The sequence below is a fragment of the Bufo bufo genome, chromosome 11 (assembly GCF_905171765.1).
Source record: "Bufo bufo chromosome 11, aBufBuf1.1, whole genome shotgun sequence".
In the NCBI taxonomy this organism is placed as follows: Eukaryota; Metazoa; Chordata; class Amphibia; order Anura; family Bufonidae; genus Bufo; species Bufo bufo.
In genome coordinates this window covers 2,938,475-2,962,203 of record NC_053399.1, presented here as the reverse complement: position 1 = coordinate 2,962,203, position 23,729 = coordinate 2,938,475, and the positions used below count along the sequence as shown (strand labels likewise).

Here is a 23,729-nt window from a genome sequence, read left to right as displayed (position 1 = left end):
TTAATACGCATCCCCATCCATCTGCTCTAGATGAACCAGAAAAGCCGAAGAGGTTGAGTCATTGTGGGACTAATCTTATACTTCATGGAAAATATCGAGAAGAAGAAAGTAGCAAATGATGGGGAAGGAATGGAGAGGATTAGGACATTCTGAGACCTCTTGGTACCAGGCATCAGAATGCTTTTTCTCAGGATGGGGGTAGACATGTCAGAAAGAGGAACCTATAACCAGTCAGCAAATACAAAAGTGATTCTCGAGTTCTGGAGACAAGATCATTGCCTGTTGGAGTTTGAATTCCAGAAAACACTGATAAAAATGAAGTCAGCAGGGTAAGGATCAACCATCTGCAGGGATGCTATAAGAGCTACACAAATCTTAGGTGTGTTCCATTATTTTTCCGCTGTGCCCATTGCCTCTGTTCTTTTTGCTGCTGCTGTATACATGTAAGGGAAGCACTCGCTGGGGTCAAGCACAAGTCAAAGCACCATCCTTGTCAAAGTGCCTTCTCTTCTAAGCAGTTCTGGCAGGAGACAGGGATGCTATGTGAGCTACACAAAGTTGCACGCATCTCGGGTATGTTGCAGCATACTCACCGACAGATATCTGCCGAGTAGGACTCCCTGTATTGTGCATTTTTTTTTCTCACTAAAACGGACATTATATTAATTGGGTGAGTGCCGTGGATTATGTCTATTGATTGGATTTTTTCATATGTCTGTACTTTTTACCACTGAGCACCACCCGTTATATATCCTGTCGGATTGGACTTCCATGGTGTCAATGTGTGGTGCCAACCATTTTTTTCCGGGATACCCAACTTCAGCTTCTCACCTGCCACACAGAGAACTTCTAAAAATCTTATTAATATTCACTGTACATCTTTTCCTGTCTCTTAACTGTGCTCTCTGGAACTCATAGTCTGTGTGTACCAAACTCCCCACAATCCCCAACTTCTTTCTCTCTTCCTACTTCTGAACTTGCTGGCCCATGTAGAAACCTGGCTTAAACATTCCGACACTGCTTCCCCCTGCTGTGGACTTCACGTCTCCCATACCTGATAACAGGCATGGTAGAGAAGTAGGCATACTACTTTCACCACAGTGCATTTTTCAGGTAATATCCCTTCTTTTGAGGTTCACACCATCAGACTCTTCAGCCCATTCCTGTGCAAGTTGTTGTTGTCCGTCACCCCTCAGGCCCTCCCCACCAGTTCCTGGATCACTTTGCCGCCTGGCTTCCTCACTTCCTATGATCTGAATCACCAACTCTTATTATGGGTGATTTTAATATCCCCATTGACAATACTATCTCCCCATCGGCCTCTCTCTTTCTTTTTATAAGCTTTTCTCACAACTTACTTCCTCTGACAACCACAAAGAGGGCAATATGCTTGATCTAGTCTTCTTCCACCTCTGCTCAGTCTTGGGGTTTTCTGATATTTTTATACTGATGACCCATCGGTGGGTGTCCGACAACTGGGACCCGCGCCGATTAGCTGTTTGAGACGGCAGCAGCACTCCTATGAGTGCCGTGTCCTTCTCTCTTCTTTTCCTATTCTGAGTGACGTGGCCTAGGTGCAGCTGAACTCTGTTCAAGTGAATGGGGCTGAGTGCAAAACCATGCATGACCATTATATAATGTATCGTGCTGTGCTTGGTAAGCTGCAAGATGGCAGTGGCGCTTACAGGAAGGCTGTTGCCATCTCAAACAGCTGATCTTCGGGGGTCCCAGGTGTTGGACTCCCACTGATCAGATACTGATAACCCTTTTAACTCACCCTTCTCACTTTCTGACCACAATCTTCTTTCCTTTACTATAAAGTTCTCTCACTCTTCTCATGACTTTCCAAACATACAGAAACCTAAAACCCAATCTCCTCCCTCTCCTTTCCAGACCTGGCTGCCAATCATTACAACCATGGATGAAGCAGCTCCAAATACAATCCGACCTTTCCGACACACAACATGGCAACCCTGGCACACACCTGAAACACTTTCCCCAGCAGTGCTCCAGATGTGTAGAACGCTAATGGAGAAAATCACGAATATCTGCAGATTTCGTCCATTATAAATTTAAGCTTAAAACCTACACCTCCGACCTCTACATTGCCAAACAGAATTATTTCTACTCTCTCGTTTCTTCACTCACAAATATATTAAACCCTAAATATTTTTCACTCTCTTCTAAGCCTTAAGTGCATGTGGCTATCACTGACCTCTGCGCTGAAGACCTAGCCCATTCCCAGACCAGCCTTGATCGTCCTCCCTCCCACACTTCCCCGTGTTCTCTCTCCTCTTTTGACCTAATAAAGGAAGAGGGGCCCAAATACAATATTTAACCTCTCTCTTCTGGTATCTTTTCATCTTCTGCTGCAACTCCTCACATATCCTTCTCCATTTGCGTCTACCACCCTACTCATACTCTCTATTCTGCCAAAGACCTAGGACTAACATCCTCCGTAAGTCATACCTGTCATTCCCATTTTCAAGACTTTTGTCAAGCTGCACCTACACTATGGAATACCCGAGACAATCAAGTCAATTCACAACTTCCCCACCTTCAAACGTGCTTTAAAAATCCTAACCCTTTTGTGTCACCCACACTTCCTCATAGATTGTAAGCTCTTGCGAGCAGGGCCCTCACTTCCTTTAAAGGGAATCTGTCACCTATTTTGACCATATAAAACCATTAACATAGCAATGTGCAATAAAGTACCTTCATTCCTGCATGTGTCTTCTTTCTTTTATTCAACTTTTCTGATATGTAAATTAAGTCTCAAGGTGCCCAGAGGGGCGTTATTACTCTGCTCTAGTGCCCAGCCGGCCTTTCCTCCAAGCCCTGCACGCCTCCTAAGAAATAAATGTCCTCCCACATACTTGCTGAACGGCGCCGCGCCCTCCCCACTACGTCATTTAATTTATTCACTGCACCTTCCTGGCTTCCTCCTCTCTTGGCCTCCGAAATCCCGCGCAGGCGCAGTATCGCTGAGTGCCTGCGCCGGTAGGATACTACTGCTCCAGAGGGCAACAGCCTCAATAGTGTCACTGGGCATGCGCCGAGCCCAATGACGTAATCAGAGCGCTGTTGCCCTCTGGAGCAGGAGTATTGCACAGGCACTCAGCGATACTGCGCCTGCGCGGGATTTCGAAGGACAAGAGAGGAGGAAGCCAGGAAGCACCAGTGAATAAATTAAATGACGTAGTGGGGAGGGCGGCACCGTTCGGCAAGTATGTGGGAGGACATTTATTTCTTAGAAGGCTTGCTGGGCTTGGAGGAAAGGCGGGCCGGGCACTGCAGGGGGCGTTACTGGGCACTGCAGGGGGGGTGTTACTGGGCACTAGAGCAGAGTGATAACGCCCCTCTGGGCACCTTGAGACTTCATTTACATATCAGAAAAAAGAATGAAAAGTTGAATAAAAGAAAGAAGACACATGCAGGAATGAAGGTACTTTATAGCACATTGCTATGTTAACGGTTTTATATGGTCAAAATAGGTGACAGATAAGTTGTACATAGACAGTAATCTTGTGATGTCTTTTGTTTTGTACATGAGCCCTCTCAATTGTAAAGTACTGCAGAAGATGATGGCGCTATATAGAAGATAATTATCTGTGCCCAAACTAGAAACATGCCCATAGATCAGTTAGAAGGCTGAACAGCGGACAACACTCAGATGACATGATTCAAATGTGATAACTGGATCATCCGCCATACTGGCCATCATTCCTCACCACTGATCACAGTCACTTTATGAGCCGGACAATATAGTGGTGGATTCTGCCTTGTGCATAAATGGCTGCCACAACTGAGAAACAAATACTGATTTCTCGAAGTTAAAAACTTCTTAACGAGCTTTGGCGCCGCTCTCGCAGCTCAGTGACTGATCTGTGGCCATCTCCCAGTTTTGGCTGTAGGTCCACACGATGATCTGTGTAAATAGTTCCTGAACATCTGCTGATAACGGAGGTCACAGGCTTCCACTAGAAGTAAGAAGAACGCTGAAAGAAGAAAGTTTTGAAGCATAAATAGAACCTGATGACAACTGGCTGCATCCTGCAAGTCCACTCATTACGAGGAGCGCCGCACCCAGCCCTACTGACGGCCGTGGAGGCTTCTGGACAGTGTCTGGCAGTAATCCATTTCTCATTAAACACAGAAGCTCTGGCAGGACCACAGTGCAACTCAGTCCATCACTGACAGCTCAGTCATTACCAAAGGCTCGTCACAGGATCCTGATGAATCTGCCTGTAATTAGGCACTTTTGGATTAATCAATTTCAATTTCTACCTTGACGGCAACATGGGAAATCACTGAAGCTGCATGGAGACCCCAGAGCTCTGCCACAGGGACATGGACAGATGATACCATGACTGGACAGGTCGCTGCCTGCTGAGTGCGTGCAGAGACCATCCCCACCTATGGACAGTCACAGTCTTAGAAATGGGCCCATGAATCAATAGCAGCGGTCGGGTGATAAATTCACTCCTGCCTCTGGAGCAGCTTGATAAATAGCCCAATGTAGTATTGACAGGTTATGAGTGGATGAATCCTAGAAGGCTGAAGGCACCTACACCACAATAATTCTCATTTTAGCACCAACTGTGACAGAAATATTACAGAGAATCCTCTCCGTAAATCTGCAGGTACCTCGCCCTGGTTCCCAGACATTGCTGGTCAAGTACTGGCTAAAGGAGTGAGACTTTGTAAAGTAAGGGAAGTCTTGTCGGTGTGAGCGGCTTCCAGGTATTGCACTGAAGGACACATCTCTAATGGAGCAAAAACTATAGAAGAGGGTACAAGTCAAACAACAGCAAGACTCTGCAGTATCAGCGGGCTCTGTGTAAAATACTTATTGGGCCACATTTACCAAGCAGTTTCCACCAGTATAAACGGTGGCAAAGAAGTCACAAATGTTTATGTGCAAAAAAATTTCAGTAACATTTGTGGCTTCCCATCGGTCAATAAATTAATCAATGTGACAGAGCGCCCTATCCCTGGAGACCATGTTCACTTTTAAGTAGAAATCCTGAAAAAAGAGCAGGTTTTGGAGGTGTGTGCCAATCTACCATGTTCAGACTAGCTGGAGACTATGCATTCTTAATACATGTGGCCATCGACTTACAGAAGGCAGGGTCTCATCACATCCAACTGGTGACTACTACATGATCTATTGGGGGTAAGGTCCTCAAGCTCCAGTCCTCCTGTGGCAGAGGCCGTGGTCACTTCAGGACAGCTATTCTAAAAAATAATTATTGGTCTGAATTTGGTTTTATATCATGTCTGCAGCAACATGACAGCGATAAGCAGCTCCTGAAGCCAACCACAATCTAATGGACCGTCAGCATCTTCTCCAAAACCCTTGTTGCCAGAGGCAGATACTGATATTAGTAAGAGCCGTCACTAAATCAGTGGAATCACCATTTATCAGCAAAATCTCTGACTGCACAGTCACCAGCAATAATGGAAAGTGTTATCAGAGGAAGGGATGAATGACTGTCCGCTGTATACCCCCCTCGAAATCGAAACAGGCGAATGCAGAAAACGAGAGCTAATCCACTTACTATATTGTCAATCAGAGCATCTAAAAAAAAAAAATCCTCCATTACCTGCTGTGTACAGGACATGTCTCATTGTGCAGCCTATGGAATTACAAACAGCCCTCACCCACACATTACAGCCAAATGACTGGCAAGTAGCAACTCTGTGCCTTCAGTGCCATGACCGGAGCAGTCACCCCCAGCTGCCCCCCACCGTGGTAGCATTAATTATTCACTCGGTGTGTTTCCAGGTGTCCCCACGGAGGAGCCTCCTCCACAACACACGTCTAATTTAGGTTTGTCTGTCAGCCGACCTTGTGCTGTAATAGGATTGTCTGCACGGAGTACCTACTCTATGAGGGCCAGATGGAGTCCAGAATGTGCCCCATCAAACATCACCACACAATAGAACAAAACCGGCAAAGTCCTCACCGTTCATTAAGTCGCTGGGAAACTTTTAGAGATAATCGGGTCACGTATATAACCACCACAGCATAAAGTCTTCAGTCATGTCATGAGTGTCAATGGCCGCATGGGTTTCAAGTCCTAGTTCATGTCAAAGAGGCAGGTAACCCCAAGCACTGGTCAGCGGGGTGCACCAGACACCACGTACCATGGGCAAAGTACCCCACTGTCAACCCTAAAACAGAGCCACAGCTAGATTTTCTTTCACCGAGGACAAAGACACAGTTTACTGCCTTATAGCTAAATACCCTCACCAAAAAGTGTTGTGTTGGTGCCCCCCAGCACGTAGCCCTTCTCCCAGCTACTTCCTGACTAAAGCCTATGAGATAACTTAGAAGAGTTCATGCTAGTGATTCCTATGGCTCACGGGTGGATTGGAACCCCAGTGCCATGATGGAGACACTCTGCACCAAGAACCTCCAACCCATCAAATAAGCTGATGGAGAGCAAAGGGCCAACACAAACAAGGCGCCACCTGCTTCCACCACAGACTGGTCAAAACAGAGGGATGCGTGCAACCCAGTAGAACTACAATACTGAACATAGAGTCTGTGCAGCCCTGGATGTAAGAGGTAAGAGGGACATGTTATGTTCTTGGACGGCTCCGTATACCCACTCGTTCTCCTGCAGATTTCCTTCTTCTTCCCAGGAACATTATGGAAGAAATGGAGAATCTGTACCTTTCTAGGAACTGAACTATTATAATACCTATGTAGTGGACAGGCAGTAGTGCAGACATCATGCTGTCCGCACAGCAGAATTTGTCCATATCAGAGGCCCATTATCATACAAATATCTGCACTTCTCTCTTAGCAAGGTATCGTAACCCACAAGCAAATAGAAAGGCCCCAGAACAGCCGCCCTTCTCCTGCTTCTGGGAAATCAATTTTTGTCTGTTACACACTATGGGAGCCTTTGAAGTTGAGCAGGGGCATGCAATCCACGTCCGAGAGCTGGAATGGAGCTGCTGTCTAGATGCCAATTATCCTAAAGAGCCGAGGAGTCAGAGTGGCACATGGGGTCACCCCGGCACACACCAATTCAAAGCACTACTCTCTGTTTAATGGAAAAACCCTTCTGAAGGGAATCTGTAGCAGGATGGCTTCAATTCAATCAGCTGAGGCAGAGAGAGGTAGAAAACACAGGATGAGGGAACCTGCAGAAGCCGAATGAACGATGGGGGAGGACAGAGAATGCGGCAAAAGTGGAAGCCTCATAGAAGTAAGCTTCTAATGGGATAAGTCTAACCGCACCTCCGGAAATATGGGGGATGATGATGGGAGAACCACTCGATCAGGAAACCAGGTGTGGAAGATGGTGACATCAGTTCCTAGGATATTAATCCAGCCAGGTAGTCCAATCCAGGAGCCAATTGCAAGTGGTCATACAACAGGTTACAAGCCAATAGTTCCATCATTCTAGATACACTGGTTATCTGGTGTTTGTCTAGATTTGTGATGGGAAGACCTGGAACTGATGTAGGAGAGTGATATGGGATAATCTGGAGAGGAGGTGTGGAGATAGGTGGTTATTAGAGGACCTGGATGTGTCAAGTGGGGGGCACTTCTGGAGATGAGGCGGGTTGTGGCTACAGGAGTCTTGAGAAGAAGTGGGGCTTGGCTATGGGAGTACCTCAAGAAGAATTGTGATTGGTTATGGGAGGAGCTGGTCATAAATTGGGAAGATGGCTATGAGAGGACCTGGAAATAAGGACTATGGAAGGATCTGGAGATAAATTGGGTCGTGGCTATGAGATCAACTTAAATATAGGTGGGGGTGGTTTCAGGAGTACCCTGAGAAGCGGCTACAGGAGTACCTCAAGAAGAATTATAGGTGGTTATGGAAGGACCTCAAGATGAGATGGGAGGTGAATGGCAAGACCTGGAGATAAGGTGATAGTTGCTATGGGAGGTCCTGAAGGTGAGGGTGGCTACGGAAGGATCTGGAGAGAAAGTACGGGGTAGTTATGAAATGAGGGTGGATATGGGAGGACCTGGAGAGGCAGTTGGGTGGCTATAAAAGACTCAGAGGCTATAAGACAGCTTGGAGATGATGTGGGTGGTAGTTGTAAGAGGACCTTGCAACAAACATTCCAAAGTGATGGTTAAAGGTAGTCTGTCAGCTGTTCTGACTATGCAAAACTGCTGAAAGCACTAGGTTGGACCCGGGGTGGAGAAGAGCAAACATACCTTTTGTGGAACATTTATCTTCAGGGGCAGTGTGAAAAGGTTTTTTTGCCAGATTTTGTTCCAGTAAGTGCCCAGGAGGCTCCACAGCCCCGCCCCTCTGCTGAGTGACAGCATCCAACCAGGAGACCAGTACAGCTGTTACCCAGAAGAGGGGCGGGGCTGTGGAGCAGCTCAATGCAGAGAGCACTTCACAGTGAAGCTCCGCCTCCTGGGCGATTACTGATGCTAAATAAAACTTCATATTCACACTGCTCCTGATCAGAAAAGCTCCACATAAGGAATGTTTGTCGTGCTCTTCCTGGACCCCATCTAGTGCTGGCAGCAAAATACTGTTCACTTATTACCTCCACTTTTCCCAAAGCAGGCATATACAAGGGGAAAGCGACCGCAGCCTGCAGTCATGACTACATCCCTTCCTGTATGGAGAGCCTACGCCGGCTGACAGGAGACTGACCTGCATATTGTTTAGCTAGGAGCTGAGGAGGGTCTCACAATTGGCTGCTGATTGCCGGGCACAAACACTCTGGGCTGCGGCTGGTCTGTGGTCTCACTGCTTAAGGACTGACATGTTCTTCTCAAACAAATTACACCCTTTTAAGCCCTCTGCAGGGAAAGCGGGGGCGTGATTGGAGATTACAAGTAGCACCAAGTCGTGGACTACACAAAACGGTTTAACCATAGCGCTGACAGCACACTAAGCAGGAGACAGTTTAACACCTAAAGCCTGGCACTCCGCTGATGCCATTCAAGCTGAAAGGAAGCAAAGCGGGAAATGCGGCCTTTACCCGATGAGTTTATGACCGTGACAGCATCATTACGTTACAGATGAGTCGGTGCATGCCTGAATGTCCCAAAATCTAGCTGCACCTCCCCGACCTGCGGCTGTGTATATGAGGGAAGCCGACTACCTGCAGCGTGTGATTTGTCTTCACAGATCATCAGATCCATGGCGACTTTCAGTGCCGCACTACAATCAACAGCCTTCAGGACACGGACCTCTACACGTCCTCCCCCTGATGGATAAACCCACACTACAAGCAGACAGAGGCCGCCCAGACATCAGCCTCCGCTATCCCTGCCCCTACCATCACCTTTCCTGTGTTGGACCCAGCAAATTCAAAAATTAACCACTTCCCATCTGGGCCCTTTGCCCCCTTCCTGACCAGGCCAAATTTTGCAAAACTGACATATCTCACTTTATGTGGTAATAACTTTGGAACGCCTTTATTTATCCAAGTCATTCAGAGATTGTTTTCTCGTGACACATTGTACTTCATGATAGTCATAAATTTGAGTCAAAATATTTCACCTTTATTTATGAAAAAATCCCAAATTTACCCAAAAATTTGAAAAATTCGCAATTTTCTAAATTTCAATTTCTCTGCTTTTAAAACAGAAAGTGATACCTCATAAAATATTTATTATTTAACAATCCCCATATGTCTACTTTATGTTGGCATCATTTTGGAAATGTCATTTTATTTTTTTAGGACGTTAGAAGGCTTAGAAGTTTAGAAGCAATTCTTCAAATTTTTAAGAAAATTGCCAAAACCCACTTTACAAGGACCAGTTCAGGTCTGAAGTCACTTTGTGGGGCCTACATAGTGGATACCCCCATAAATGACCCCATTGTAGAAACTACACCCCTCAAGGTATTCAAAACCGATTTTACAAACTTTGTTAACCCTTTAGGCTTTCCAAGAGAATTAAAGGAAAATGGAGATCAAATTTTAAAATTTCACTTTTTTGGCAGATTTTCCATTTTATTCAATTTTTTTCTTTAACACATCGATGGTTAACAGCCAAACAAAACTCAATATTTATTACCCAGATTCTGCGGTTTACAGAAACACCCCACATGTGGTCGTAAACTGCTGTATGGGCACACGGCAGGGCGCAGAAGGAAAGGAACTCCACATGGTTTTTAGATGCCATGTCCCATTTGAAGCCCCCTGATGCACCCTTACAGTAGAAACTCCCAAGAAGTGACCCCATTTTGGAAACTAGGGGATAAGGTGCCAGTTTTATTAGTACTATTTTTGGGTACATATGATTTTTTGAGCATTCATTATAACACTTTATGGGGCAAGGTGACCAAAAAATTGGTTGTTTTAGCACAGTTTCTATTTATTTATTTTTACAGCGTTCACCTGAGGGGTTCAGTCAAGTGACATTTTTATAGAGCAGATTGTTACGGACGTGGCGATACCTAATATGTATACTTTTTCTCATTTATTAAAGTTTTACACAATAATAGCATTTTTCAAACCAAAAAATTATGTTTTAATGTGTCCATGTTCTGAGAGCTATAGTTTTTTTATTTTTTGAGAGATTTTCTTATGTAGGAGCTCATTTTTTGCGGGATGAGGTGACGGTTTTATTGGTACTATTTTGTGGGACATACGCGTTTTTGATCACTTGGTGTTACACCTTTTGTGATGCAAGGTGACAAAAATTGCTTGTTTTGACACAGTTTTTTTTTTTTTTTTTTTTTACGGTGTTCACCCGAGGGGTTAGGTCATGTGATATTTTTATAGAGCTGGTTTTTACGGACGCGGCAATACTAAATATGTCTATTTTATTTTATTTTTTTCTATTTTTAAAATTTTTTTTTTATTCCTTACTTGGGATTTTTATTTTTTTTTTACATGTGAAACTTTTTGTTATTTGATTTTTTTAACCCTTTATTTTATTTTTATTTTACACTTTTCGTCCCCCATAAGGTCATACAAGACCTCTGGGGGACATTTACTTCACTTTTTTTTTTTTTTACACTGTTGATTTCTCCTGTAATTGGGGCTGACATAGGAGCCCCAGTTACAGGACAAATGCACCCCTAGAGAGGCTGTACAGCAGTATACAGCGCTGTACAGCCTCAGAGCAGGGCTGACATAGGAGCCCCAGTTACAAGACAAATGCACCCCTATAGAGGCTGTACAGCAGTATACAGCGCTGTACAGCCTCACAGCAGGGCTGACATAGGAGCCCCAGTTACAGGACAAATGCACCCTATAGAGGCTGTACAGCAGTATACAGCGCTGTACAGCCTCACAGCAGGGCTGACATAGGAGCCCCAGTTACAGGACAAATGCACCCCTACAGAGGCTGTACAGCAGTATACAGCGCTGTACAGCCTCAGTGCAGGGCTGACATAGTAGCCCCAGTTACAGGACAAATGCACCCCTATAGAGGCTGTACAGCAGTATACAGCGCTGTACAGCCTCAGTGCAGGGCTGACATAGGAGCCCCAGTTACAGGACAAATGCACCCCTATAGAGGCTGTACAGCAGTATACAGCGCTGTACAGCCTCACAGCAGGGCTGACATAGGAGCCCCAGTTACAGGAGAAATACACCCCTATAGAGGCTGTACAGCAGTATACAGCGCTGTACAGCCTCAGTGCAGGGCTGACATAGTAGCCCCAGTTACAGGACAAATGCACCCCTATAGAGGCTGTACAGCAGCAATCCAGCGCTGTACAGCCTCAGAGCAGGGCTGACATAGTAGCCCCAGTTACAGGACAAATGCACCCCTATAGAGGCTGTACAGCAGTATACAGCGCTGTACAGCCTCAGTGCAGGGCTGACATAGGAGCCCCAGTTACAGGAGAAATACACCCCTATAGAGGCCGTACAGCAGTATACAGCGCTGTACAGCCTCAGTGCAGGGCTGACATAGTAGCCCCAGTTACAGGACAAATGCACCCCTATAGAGGCTGTACAGCAGCAATCCTGCGCTGTACAGCCTCACAGCAGGGCTGATTGAGGTCTCTGAGAGACCTCACACAGCTCCTGCACACTCCGGTCACGGCGGTCACATGACCGCCGGGCCGGAACAGGAAGCGCACAGCGCTTCCTTCTCTGCAGACACAGCGCTCGGTGAGCGCTGTGTCTGCAGCGATCGTGAAGGCAGGGACACCTGGGCACTGTCCCTGCCTTGTATTAGGGTTGCCCTGCTGTCACTCACAGCGGGCAACCCGATCAGCAGCTGCACGATTAGCGTGCAGCTGCTATTTCTGACGGGACGTTTTAAAACGTGCTGTCAGAAATAGACGTCCACCCATAGGACGTTTATAGTCTATGGGCGGACGTGAGGCGGTTAATAAACCCAGGAGGTGGTGGAAGGCAAGAAACTCACTAATTCCTTCAGCTCGCAGCAAAGTGACATCTCCAGAACGGACAGAAGAAACAATAGAGAGCGAGCGGACAGCTCACTTGGACTGCTCTGTCAATCCTTTTGATTACACTGCCAAGGGTTAACGAGCATCGGCGGGCCAGCACAGGCCGACTGTAGGGACCGACACCGAACATGACAAACATGAATATACCTCTGAAATCTATAATTACCAGAAGCTGTTAATTATTAATCAACCAACTGCTGAAGTCCTCGCTGCCGAACAAAGAGGCAAATCCAGAAGTAGACAGAATGCAGAATGTGTAGTGATTACCCCACACCGGGCCCAGCGGGACCCACGAGACGCCCATCTGACGTCAGCACTTGTGTGGATTGTGACAGAGCCGGGGAGGTGTGAAGTGGGATGATGTGGCAGAAATGCAGGCATCCCCCCTGACAGGACCCTCTGATGAGATGCATGGGGCAACATGTTCTAACCTGGACAGGGGACCTACCACCTCCTCCACCATCAACTCATCCTGCCTTATGCCTGTCGCTCCGAGCAACATCTGCACCAGGTGCCTGACAGCAGATCCTGCTCCCATCACAGAGGCGTTTGAAGGGATCGCGGGACTGTCCCCTGGAGCAGAGCGAATCAGGCAGGGAAAGGTTGCTGCGTCCCACGGGCTCGGAGCAGATGCTTTTCTGTGTATAAATCACACACAGCGCAGAAGGCTCATAATTAGAGAATGCATAATGATACATAAATTAGCGCAGTGCGCGCCTGCACAACGAGACCTAGGATGCAGCTCCAAACCATGCATACACCTGTGCACCTAGAGGGACTGATCAACAGGGGCAACGCCCAGACCAATACATAGCGCATCAACACGACAGCGCCCAACCGCACTCAGATACTTTTCTATTATACTCTATAGAAGAAAGCTTACAGCATTATATTAGAACACTATGTGGCGAAACCAACCTCGCCACTGGGTGCTGGAGAAGCCTGGTTGCCAGCCTCTTGCCCCAGGATTATGGGCCCTCTCATAAGCCCATTCTAAACTTAAACCCCATGGCGATTTGACTGTTTGTGGCATCTGAGCGCTGTTCGGATATATTGAGCGCTCAGATCCAAGCCACCTGGGGGTTCTGTTCAGTTTGAGAGGAGTTATGTATTTTTGTGTAGTTTTGCTGTTGTTGTGAATAGAGGTATTTTCTGTACCTAGTTGGCTTACCACACCCAGTTAAGCCAATTATGTCACACAGCCTACGGCCGGGTTCACACGAACGTGTGTGACCCGTGCCTGTGAAGCGGCCCGCAAATAGCGGGCCGCAATGCTTGTTCGCCGGCCGTAGGTCAGCCGCATCGGATCGCGGACCCATTCACTTTAATGGGTCCGCGATCCGGCCGTTCCGCAAAAAGATAGGACTTGTTCTATCTTTTAGCGGAACGGATCAACGGGACGTAACCCCAGGAGGCACTCCGTAGTGCTTCCGAGGGGTCCCGTCCCGTGCGGCCGTTCCGCGATTCCGGATTAGCGGACCCATTGAAGTGAATGGGTCCGCATCCGTGATGCGGAATTCACACGGAACTGTGGCCGTGTATTGCGGCCCGTGATTTGCGGGCCGCAATACGGCCACGGGTCACGCACGTTCGTGTGAACTTAGCCTAACTCTGTAAAAACTGTTTCTGGGCAGAAAAGCCATGCTTCCTTTGTTCACAAAGGACTTTTACTAACTTTTGAATCCCTGGTCTAATTCGTGCAGTTTTTGGATATGTTAAATGTCTATGTTTTATACAATAGCTGCACAGTTAAATATACTTATTGTCTTTTGCTACCATGTGGCTAATGAAGTTTTGTCTCTGCCCTTGCAGATAAATTCGATTACTTCCCAATTGTCTCCAGGACAGAAGACATTGTGTAACACTGTATTCTCCTTCCTGTGATAATTACATCAACCCATTGTGTCACAGGCAGAGGGGAGGATTTTGTGTGGAGTGTCTGACTGTATTGTACGGGGTTACTGGTTGTTTTACAAAACCCTGTGGGTGGTACTAGTGTGTAACTGTTATATAAGAACAATAAAGACACCGCTCTGGCTGTCCACTGCTTGACGGAGCTTGGTCTCATTCTTGGGGGGATTCGCTGTATGCTATTAGAGACTGATTGCTAGGAGTGTAAGCCGTTTGGGTGCGTTTCCTATTCGTCTGCTAGCAGCTATTCGTGAGGTTCCGTTCGGGAGTTTAGAGCATTCCCTTGTATGCCGTAACACACTACAACTCCCAACATCCAGACAGGATTGGAACACATTTAGATACACTTTATTCATGTATAGCAGGACCCCTGGAGCTCCAGTGTGATGACAGACTGTGACATAGGCTTGGAGCAGCACAGTCCCAGCTGGAGAAAGATCCACCTCATACTAAGCTGGACATATGAAGGCTTGGGCCCTAATGGCTCTGTCCATACAGAAGCATTCAGTGTTCCCCAGATCGACAGGGTCACACCCCCAGATCCTAAAAATAAAGCCTGCTCCAGAAACCTAAAAATAACCCTGCTCCATGTCTCCTGTCTCATACAGTAAGCTTCTCGAGGGGCAGTCTCCTGTCTCATACAGTAAGCTTCTCGAGGGGCAGTCTCCTCTCTCATACAGTAAGCTTCTCGAGGGGCAGTCTCCTCTCTCATACAGTAAGCTTCTCGAGGGGCAGTCTCCTGTCTCATACAGTACGCTTCTCGAGGGGCAGTCTCCTCTCTCATACAGTAAGCTTCTCGAGGGGCAGTCTCCTGTCTCATACAGTAAGCTTCTCGAGGGGCAGTCTGTCTCATACAGTAAGCTTCTCGAGGGGCAGTCTCCTGTCTCATACAGTAAGCTTCTCGAGGGGCAGTCTCCTGTCTCATACAGTAAGCTTCTCGAGGGGCAGTCTCCTCTCTCATACAGTAAGCTTCTCGAGGGGCAGTCTGTCTCATACAGTAAGCTTCTCGAGGGGCAGTCTCCTCTCTCATACAGTAAGCTTCTCGAGGGGCAGTCTCCTGTCTCATACAGTAAGCTTCTCGAGGGGCAGTCTCCTCTCTCATACAGTAAGCTTCTCGAGGGGCAGTCTGTCTCATACAGTAAGCTTCTCGAGGGGCAGTCTCCTCTCTCATACAGTAAGCTTCTCGAGGGGCAGTCTCCTGTCTCATACAGTAAGCTTCTCGAGGGGCAGTCTCCTCTCTCATACAGTAAGCTTCTCGAGGGGCAGTCTGTCTCATACAGTAAGCTTCTCGAGGGGCAGTCTCCTCTCTCATACAGTAAGCTTCTCGAGGGGCAGTCTCCTGTCTCATACAGTAAGCTTCTCGAGGGGCAGTCTCCTCTCTCATACAGTAAGCTTCTCGAGGGGCAGTCTGTCTCATACAGTAAGCTTCTCGAGGGGCAGTCTCCTCTCTCATACAGTAAGCTTCTCGAGTGGCAGTCTCCTGTCTCATACAGTAAGCTTCTCGAGGGGCAGTCTCCTCTCTCATACAGTAAGCTTCTCGAGGGGCAGTCTCCTCTCTCATACAGTAAGCTTCTCGAGGGGCAGTCTCCTCTCTCATACAGTAAGCTTCTCGAGGGGCAGTCTCCTGTCTCATACAGTAAGCTTCTCGAGGGGCAGTCTCCTGTCTCATACAGTAAGCTTCTCGAGGGGCAGTCTCCTGTCTCATACAGTAAGCTTCTCGAGGGGCAGTCTCCTGTCTCATACAGTAAGCTTCTCGAGGGGCAGTCTCCTCTCTCATACAGTAAGCTTCTCGAGGGGCAGTCTCCTGTCTCATACAGTAAGCTTCTCAAGGGGCAGTCTCCTGTCTCATACAGTAAGCTTCTCGAGGGGCAGTCTCCTGTCTCATACAGTAAGCTTCTCGAGGGGCAGTCTCCTGTCTCATACAGTAAACTTCTCGAGGGGCAGTCTCCTCTCTCATACAGTAAGCTTCTCGAGGGGCAGTCTCCTCTCTCATACAGTAAGCTTCTCGAGGGGCAGTCTCCTCTCTCATACAGTAAGCTTCTCGAGGGGCAGTCTCCTCTCTCATACAGTAAGCTTCTCGAGGGGCAGTCTCCTGTCTCATACAGTAAGCTTCTCGAGGGGCCGTCTCCTCTCTCATACAGTAAGCTTCTCGAGGGGCAGTCTCCTCTCTCATACAGTAAGCTTCTCGAGGGGCAGTCTCCTCTCTCATACAGTAAGCTTCTCGAGGGGCCGTCTCCTCTCTCATACAGTAAGCTTCTCGAGGGGCAGTCTCCTCTCTCATACAGTACGCTTCTCGAGGGGCAGTCTCCTCTCTCATACAGTACGCTTCTCGAGGGGCAGTCTCCTCTCTCATACAGTAAGCTTCTCGAGGGGCAGTCTCCTCTCTCATACAGTAAGCTTCTCGAGGGGCAGTCTCCTCTCTCATACAGTAAGCTTCTCGAGGGGCAGTCTCCTCTCTCATACAGTAAGCTTCTCGAGGGGCAGTCTCCTCTCTCATACAGTACGCTTCTCGGGAGCAGTCTCCTCTCTCATACAGTACGCTTCTCGAGGGGCAGTCTCCTCTCTCATACAGTAAGCTTCTCGAGGGGCAGTCTCCTCTCTCATACAGTAAGCTTCTCGAGGGGCAGTCTCCTCTCTCATACAGTAAGCTTCTCGAGGGGCAGTCTCCTCTCTCATACAGTAAGCTTCTCGAGGGGCAGTCTCCTCTCTCATACAGTACGCTTCTCGGGAGCAGCCTCCACTCATACAGTACGCTTTTCAAGGGGTAGTATCTGGGATAAGTCTGTGGATTATGACCGCTATAGCCATCATCACTGAGTAGAGGAGGACTTCTTAGCCGCTTTGCTCGGAGGCTGGCAGGTGTCACCCAGGATGGTGTCTAGTGAAGGAGCTTTCCTGGTGTGTGACTGGAATCAGGCTGTCAGCAGCCTCGTCTCACGCATGAACTACCAATGTCATGGATGAGGCAAGCAGAGACGCAGCCATTAATCTTACTCTGAGGGAGCGAGCTGCCGCGTGTGAGGTATGAATGTAACATCTGTTCTACTGTCACGTCTGCTGCTGCTGTACATGCGCTCCATGTCAGTCCTGTCCTCCGCGCGACAGCTCAGGACTGATGCCCTATGTTGGTCCAGTATAAAAGGGGCAGAGTACAGTGACCCATGGCCCAGCGGCTATAGAAAGAAGCAGGCAGATTTATATCATAAAGGGCAAGGATATCCGGACCACTGGATAACAGTCACCTTCATGACCCTCCCCTCTGTCTCTTTGGTCAGTTTCCACAGTGACAACTGTGATGATGGCGTCAACCTCAAGGTTCTTCTATGACTGACTGGCATTTATAGTCTGTGTGTGACCCCAGGTGGAGAGAATAGGCACAATAAGCCTGATGCAAACTTCTGACGTTTTGATTGGTTATTATATATAAAGCATCGGCTCAGTAGTGTATTACTAGAGCATTACTATTGGAACACCAGTGCATTACTAGAGCATCACTAGTGTATACAGGTATTACAGGTTCATTACAAGTGTATAACCAATGTAATACTGGAGCGTTACTGGTGCATTCTACACACCTGAAGATATCAGTCTCATAGGACACATGAAATAAGGAGCCAACAATAAAAGCACATATAGCTCTGAGTGAAATCCTCCTCCTCTCTGTATTTTCCAGAGTCTCTGCCTCACCTAATCTTTCTGGACATGTTTTACTGCACATCTCCCCTTTGATTTCTGAATTTGCCTAAGAATTATTATTCTGAGGAAAGCTGCGTGTACACCGGACCCCTTTCCCACCCCATGATGTCAGGTCAGATATAACTTACAATGTGCAGCTGCAGAAAATCCATTAGTCCAGCCGCGCTGTCAATCCGCACCAGGATTCCGTCTTTGATATAAGTACTGAAGCCCACGGCCAGCCGGTCAGTGCGGGTGCTCGGCCGGTCGTTATGAGGCCACGTGTACAAGATGAGGCCTCCGCCCTTCGCAAATATGTATGTTGCACCAGCTGGAAAACAAAACAGCTCCATGTTAAAAGTACGTCCCGAGACTGTATAACCCTTAACAATCTAGACTTCTGCAACCATTTTATTAGTTTATGCATTTACTGCGCAGACCTGTGTGTTTCCATGGTAACAGACTACAAACACACCACGTGTAGTCTGATTTAGCCTCTTTCTATTAATCTAGACAGTAGACGAGGAGGCACATGGCAGCCGGAGAAGACCATGCAGGTCAATAAGACTTGGCTATCAGCTGTGTATTTATTGGAGCAATCCACAGACGAGATTTATAAAAGGGACAGTTTTCAGTTCCAGAAGGACCATCTTGAGACACGGATTGCAGCAGCAAGGAAAATCTATGGTGGGAGAGTGCAGCAAACCACAAGAGAAATGCTGCAGGAAAGCACTACACGGGGCTTGGTGGTAGTCAGTAACCATGGGGGGACACAGGTCTGCACAGGCGCGGCATACTCAAAACATTAGCTTCTTAAGACCATTTGTAAAGTAGTCGGTAGACGTAAAACAGCAATTTAGGATGTAACATTAAGGTGAGAGGAGCACAGACTGAGCCGGAATAACACACCGAGGGTGCACAGGACTGGACATCCAGCGGGTGCAGCAGTCAGGACCCCACAGAGTCTAAACCTCCAGCAGTGTGTCAGTGTATTCATACCCCGAGTGAAAAAGACAAGTGTTGGCTGGTTACAAACACCATCTTAACCCCTGCACTGCTGGAGCAGAACAAACTGGGCTCAGTAGGACTGGGACTGGGTCAAGCTGTAAAGGAAAATGAAGAACTGTAGATCTATATTAACATTCCTGGCTATGGAGGGCAGGGATCCAATACTAATCCCGCAACAATTGGATAATCCAGGAAACCTGCGGAGCTGAAATGACAGCGTTCGGCTCCACAGGAATCTGCAGCACTCATTAATCCAGAAGGATTCCGTGTGTGTGACACAGGTCTGTGCAGCAGCTTCCTCCACACCGTCATGTGCATCACTAACCACGAAGAAGACGTCATCTCCAGAGCTGAAGTTACAATTCTGCTGTAACATCACATCTTAGACTATAGTGACATGCAGAGATGATTTGAGGAGTGTCTCATATGAGAAGCAGAGCATGTCACACAGTGTCACTAGGTGTGAAGTGGGAGGAGAGCCCCCCACCGACAGCACAACAGGTTTCTAGGAAACTTGCAGAACCATTATTATGAAGTGTCAGCTAATCGGAGGCCGCATCTCCCCAACAATGTGCCGCGCGGTCCCCGCTGCTCCAGCCTCCAAGGCTCCTCCTGAAATTAATCAGCTGTTCTCACACAGAACTTGAGAGTTGGGAAGAGACAGTAAAAATCCCAGGGATGAGGCGGGGACCCGGCCACGTGATGAGGACCACGAGCCGATCACAACAGAAGCAATCCAGAGAGCGGCCAAGAATGAATCAGCGAAACCCACAGAGGACATGGAAATGGTCAGACTTTAACTCTTTGTGCCAGATGCTTCTAACACCATGCACTGTGCTGCAGTATACATTGTGGGGGAGAGTCATCAAAACTGGGTGCAAAGCAAATCGGGCCCAACTGCCCACAGCAACAAATTGGATTCCACCTGTAATTTTTCCCAAGTTCCATTGTAACAGTTTTCATAAATCTCACCCGAACCATGGGCCCAGAGCAGACTCTCCATTCCACCATTTGGAGTATTTCAAGATCCATCAGCACCAAGCGCCGTTCACATGTAAAGAGACTTACTAAACTTTATATTACCTGCAGGATAAGTAATGTACACAGCGACTGTACCAGCAGAATAGCGAGTGCAGCTCTGGAGTATAATACAGGATATAACTCCGGATCAGTACAGGATGAGTAATGTATGTACACAGTGACTGCACCAGCAGAACAATGAGTGCAGCTCTGGAGTATAATACAGGATGTAACTCAGGATCAGTACAGGATAAGTAATGTATGTACACAGTGACTGCACCAGCAGAATAGTGAGTGCAGCTCTGGAGTATAATACAGGATGTAACTCAGGATCAGTACAGGATAAGTAATGTATGTACTCAGTGACTGCACCAGCAGAATAGTGAGTGCAGCTCTGGAGTATAATACAGGATGTAACTCAGGATCAGTACAGGATAAGTAATGTATGTACACAGTGACTGCACCAGCAGAATAGTGAGTGCAGCTCTGGAGTATAATACAGGATGGAACTCAGGATCAGTACAGGATAAGTAATGTATGTACATAGTGACTCCACCAGCAGAATAGTGAGTGCAGCTCTGGAGTATAATACAGGATGTAACTCAGGATCAGTACAGGATAAGTAATGTATGTACACACTGACAGCACCAGCAGAATAGTGAGTGCAGCTCTGGAGTATAATACAGGATGTAACTCAGGATCAGTACAGGATAAGTAATGTATGTACACCGTGATTGCACCAGCAGAATAGTGAGTGCAGCTCTGGCGTATAATACAGAATGTAACTCAGGATCAGTACAGGATAAGTAATGTATGTACACAGTGACTCCACCAGCAGAATAGTGAGTGCAGCTCTGGAGTATAATACAGGATGGAACTCAGGATCAGTACAGGATAAGTAATGTATGTACACACTGACAGCACCAGCAGAATAGTGAGTGCAGCTCTGGAGTATAATACAGGATGTAACTCAGGATCAGTACAGGATAAGTAATGTATGTACACAGTGACTGCACCAGCAGAATAGTGAGTGCAGCTCTGGAGTATAATACAGGATGTAACTCAGGATCAGTACAGAATAAGTAATGTATGTACACAGTGACTGCACCAGCAGAATAGTGAGTGCAGCTCTGGAGTATAATACAGGATGTAACTCAGGATCAGTACAGGATAAGTAATGTATGTACACAGTGACTGCACCAGCAGAATAGTGAGTGCAGCTCTGGAGTATAATACAGGATATATCTCAGGATCAGAACAGGATAAGTAATGTCTGTACACAGTGACTGCACCAGCAGAATAGTGAGTGCAGCTCTGGAGTATAATACAGGATGTAACTCAGGATCAGTACAGGATAAGTAATGTATGTACACAGTGACTCCACCAGCAGAATAGTGAGTGCAGCTCTGGAGTATAATACAGGATGTAACTCAGGATCAGTACAGGATAAGTAATGTATGTACACAGTGACTGCACCAGCAGAATAGTGAGTGCAGCTCTGGAGTATAATACAGGATGTAACTCAGGATCAGTACAGGATAAGTAATGTATGTACACACTGACAGCACCAGCAGAATAGTGAGTGCAGCTCTGGAGTATAATACAGGATGTAACTCAGGATCAGTACAGGATAAGTAATGTATGTACACACTGACAGCACCAGCAGAATAGTGAGTGCAGCTCTGGAGTATAATACAGGATGTAACTCAGGATCAGTACAGGATAAGTAATGTATGTACACCGTGATTGCACCAGCAGAATAGTGAGTGCAGCTCTGGAGTATAATACAGAATGTAACTCAGGATCAGTACAGGATAAGTAATGTATGTACACACTGACAGTAGTAACAGCAGTAACTCGTGTAGGTGTGATATATAGACCACCTGGTCAAGTTAAAGAACTAGATGATCTACTAGTTGAAGAAATAGCTAAAATGACAATGAAAGGAGAAGTTATCATTATGGGAGATTTCAATCTTCCAGATATAAACTGGAAAACCAAAATAGCAAGTTCTACCAGGAGTACAGATATTCTAAATTCCCTACTGGGGTTATCTCTACAACAAGTGGTTGAGGAGCCAACCCGGAGGGAGGCCATTTTGGATTTGGTATTCACAAATGGGGATTCGGTATATGATGTCATTGTAGGCGAAACCTTGGGATCTAGTGATCACCAGTCAGTGTGGTTTAATATAAGAACTGTGAAAGAGTCCCACCACACAAAAACAAAAGTTTTAGATTTTAGAAAAACAGACTTTTCAAAAATGAAATTAGTCATAAATGAGTCCTTATCAGACTGGAACGGATTACATGGAGTCCAGGAGAAATGGGACTACTTAAAAGGTGCATTATTGAAGGCAACAGAAAATTGCATTAGACTCGTCAGTAAAAGCAAAAAAAGGAGGAGACCAATGTGGTACTCAGCAGAAGTGGCCCAAATCATTAAAAATAAAAAGCTAGCATTTTGTAATTATAAAAAAACCCAGAGCAATGAAGATAAGGAAATCTACAAGATTAGGCAGAGAGAGGCCAAGCAAGTTATAAGAACTTCTAAAGCGCAGGCAGAAGAAAAACGAGCTCAGTCTATCAAAGAAGGGGATAAGACATTCTTCAGATATATAAATGAAAAAAGGAAATTAAAACAAGGAATAACTAAATTAAAAACAAAGGACGGAAGGTATGTAGAAGAGAATAAAGGGCTAGCCGACTGCCTTAATGAATTCTTCTGTTCAGTTTTTACAAAAGAAAAAGGAGAAGGACCTCCACTAGAAAGAATGACTATTAAATCGTTTGATGCATGTATCTTTACAGAGGAAGATGTTCTAAGTTTGCTGTCTAAGGTGAAGACAGATAAGTCACAGGGGCCTGATGAGATACACCCAAAATTATTAAAAGAGCTTAGTGGTGAGCTGGCAAAACCGTTAACAGATTTATTTAACCAATCATTAGTAACAGGAGTCGTCCCGGAAGATTGGAAATTGGCAAATGTCGTGCCCATTCACAAGAAAGGTAGTAGGGAGGAATCGAGCAACTATAGACCAGTGAGTCTGACATCAATAGTAGGCAAATTAATGGAAACCCTATTAAAGGATAGGATTGTGGAACATCTAAAATCCCATGGATTGCAAGATGAAAAACAACATGGGTTTACTTCAGGGAGATCATGTCAAACAAATCTTATAGATTTTTTTGACTGGGTGAATAAAATAATAGACGGTGGAGGTGCAGTAGACATCGCATATCTAGATTTTAGTAAGGCTTTTGACACTGTCCCACATAGAAGACTTATCAATAAACTGCAGTCATTGAGCATGGACTCCCATATTGTTGAGTGGATTAGGCAGTGGCTGAGTGACAGACAACAGAGGGTTGTAGTCAATGGAGAACATTCAAAACAAGGTAATGTTACCAGTGGGGTTCCACAGGGATCTGTACTGGGACCAATTTTGTTTAATATCTTCATAAGTGATATTGCAAAAGGCCTCGCTGGTAAGGTTTGTCTTTTTGCTGATGACACAAAGATATGTAACAGGGTTGATGTTCCTGGAGGGAAACGCCAAATGGAAAAGGATTTAGGAAAACTAGAAGAATGGTCAGAACTCTGGAAACTGAAATTTAATGTGGATAAGTGCAAGATAATGCACCTGGGGCGTAAAAACCCAAGGGCAGAATATAGAATATTTGACACAGTCCTGACCTCAGTATCTGAGGAAAGGGATTTAGGAGTAATTATTTCAGAAGACTT

General features: G+C 46.4%; 1 protein-coding gene across 3 annotated transcripts in view; it reads right to left on the bottom strand.

The window, feature by feature from the left end:
* NRXN3 (neurexin 3) overlaps positions 1 to 23,729 on the bottom strand; it is a 335,275-nt gene that overhangs the window by 39,565 nt on the left and 271,981 nt on the right. For all 3 annotated transcript variants that reach the window (XM_040411260.1, XM_040411261.1, XM_040411262.1), the window contains one exon: positions 18,107 to 18,288. In XM_040411260.1, the coding sequence (XP_040267194.1) occupies positions 18,107 to 18,288 (182 nt within the window). The remainder of the gene's footprint in view (positions 1 to 18,106; positions 18,289 to 23,729) is intronic.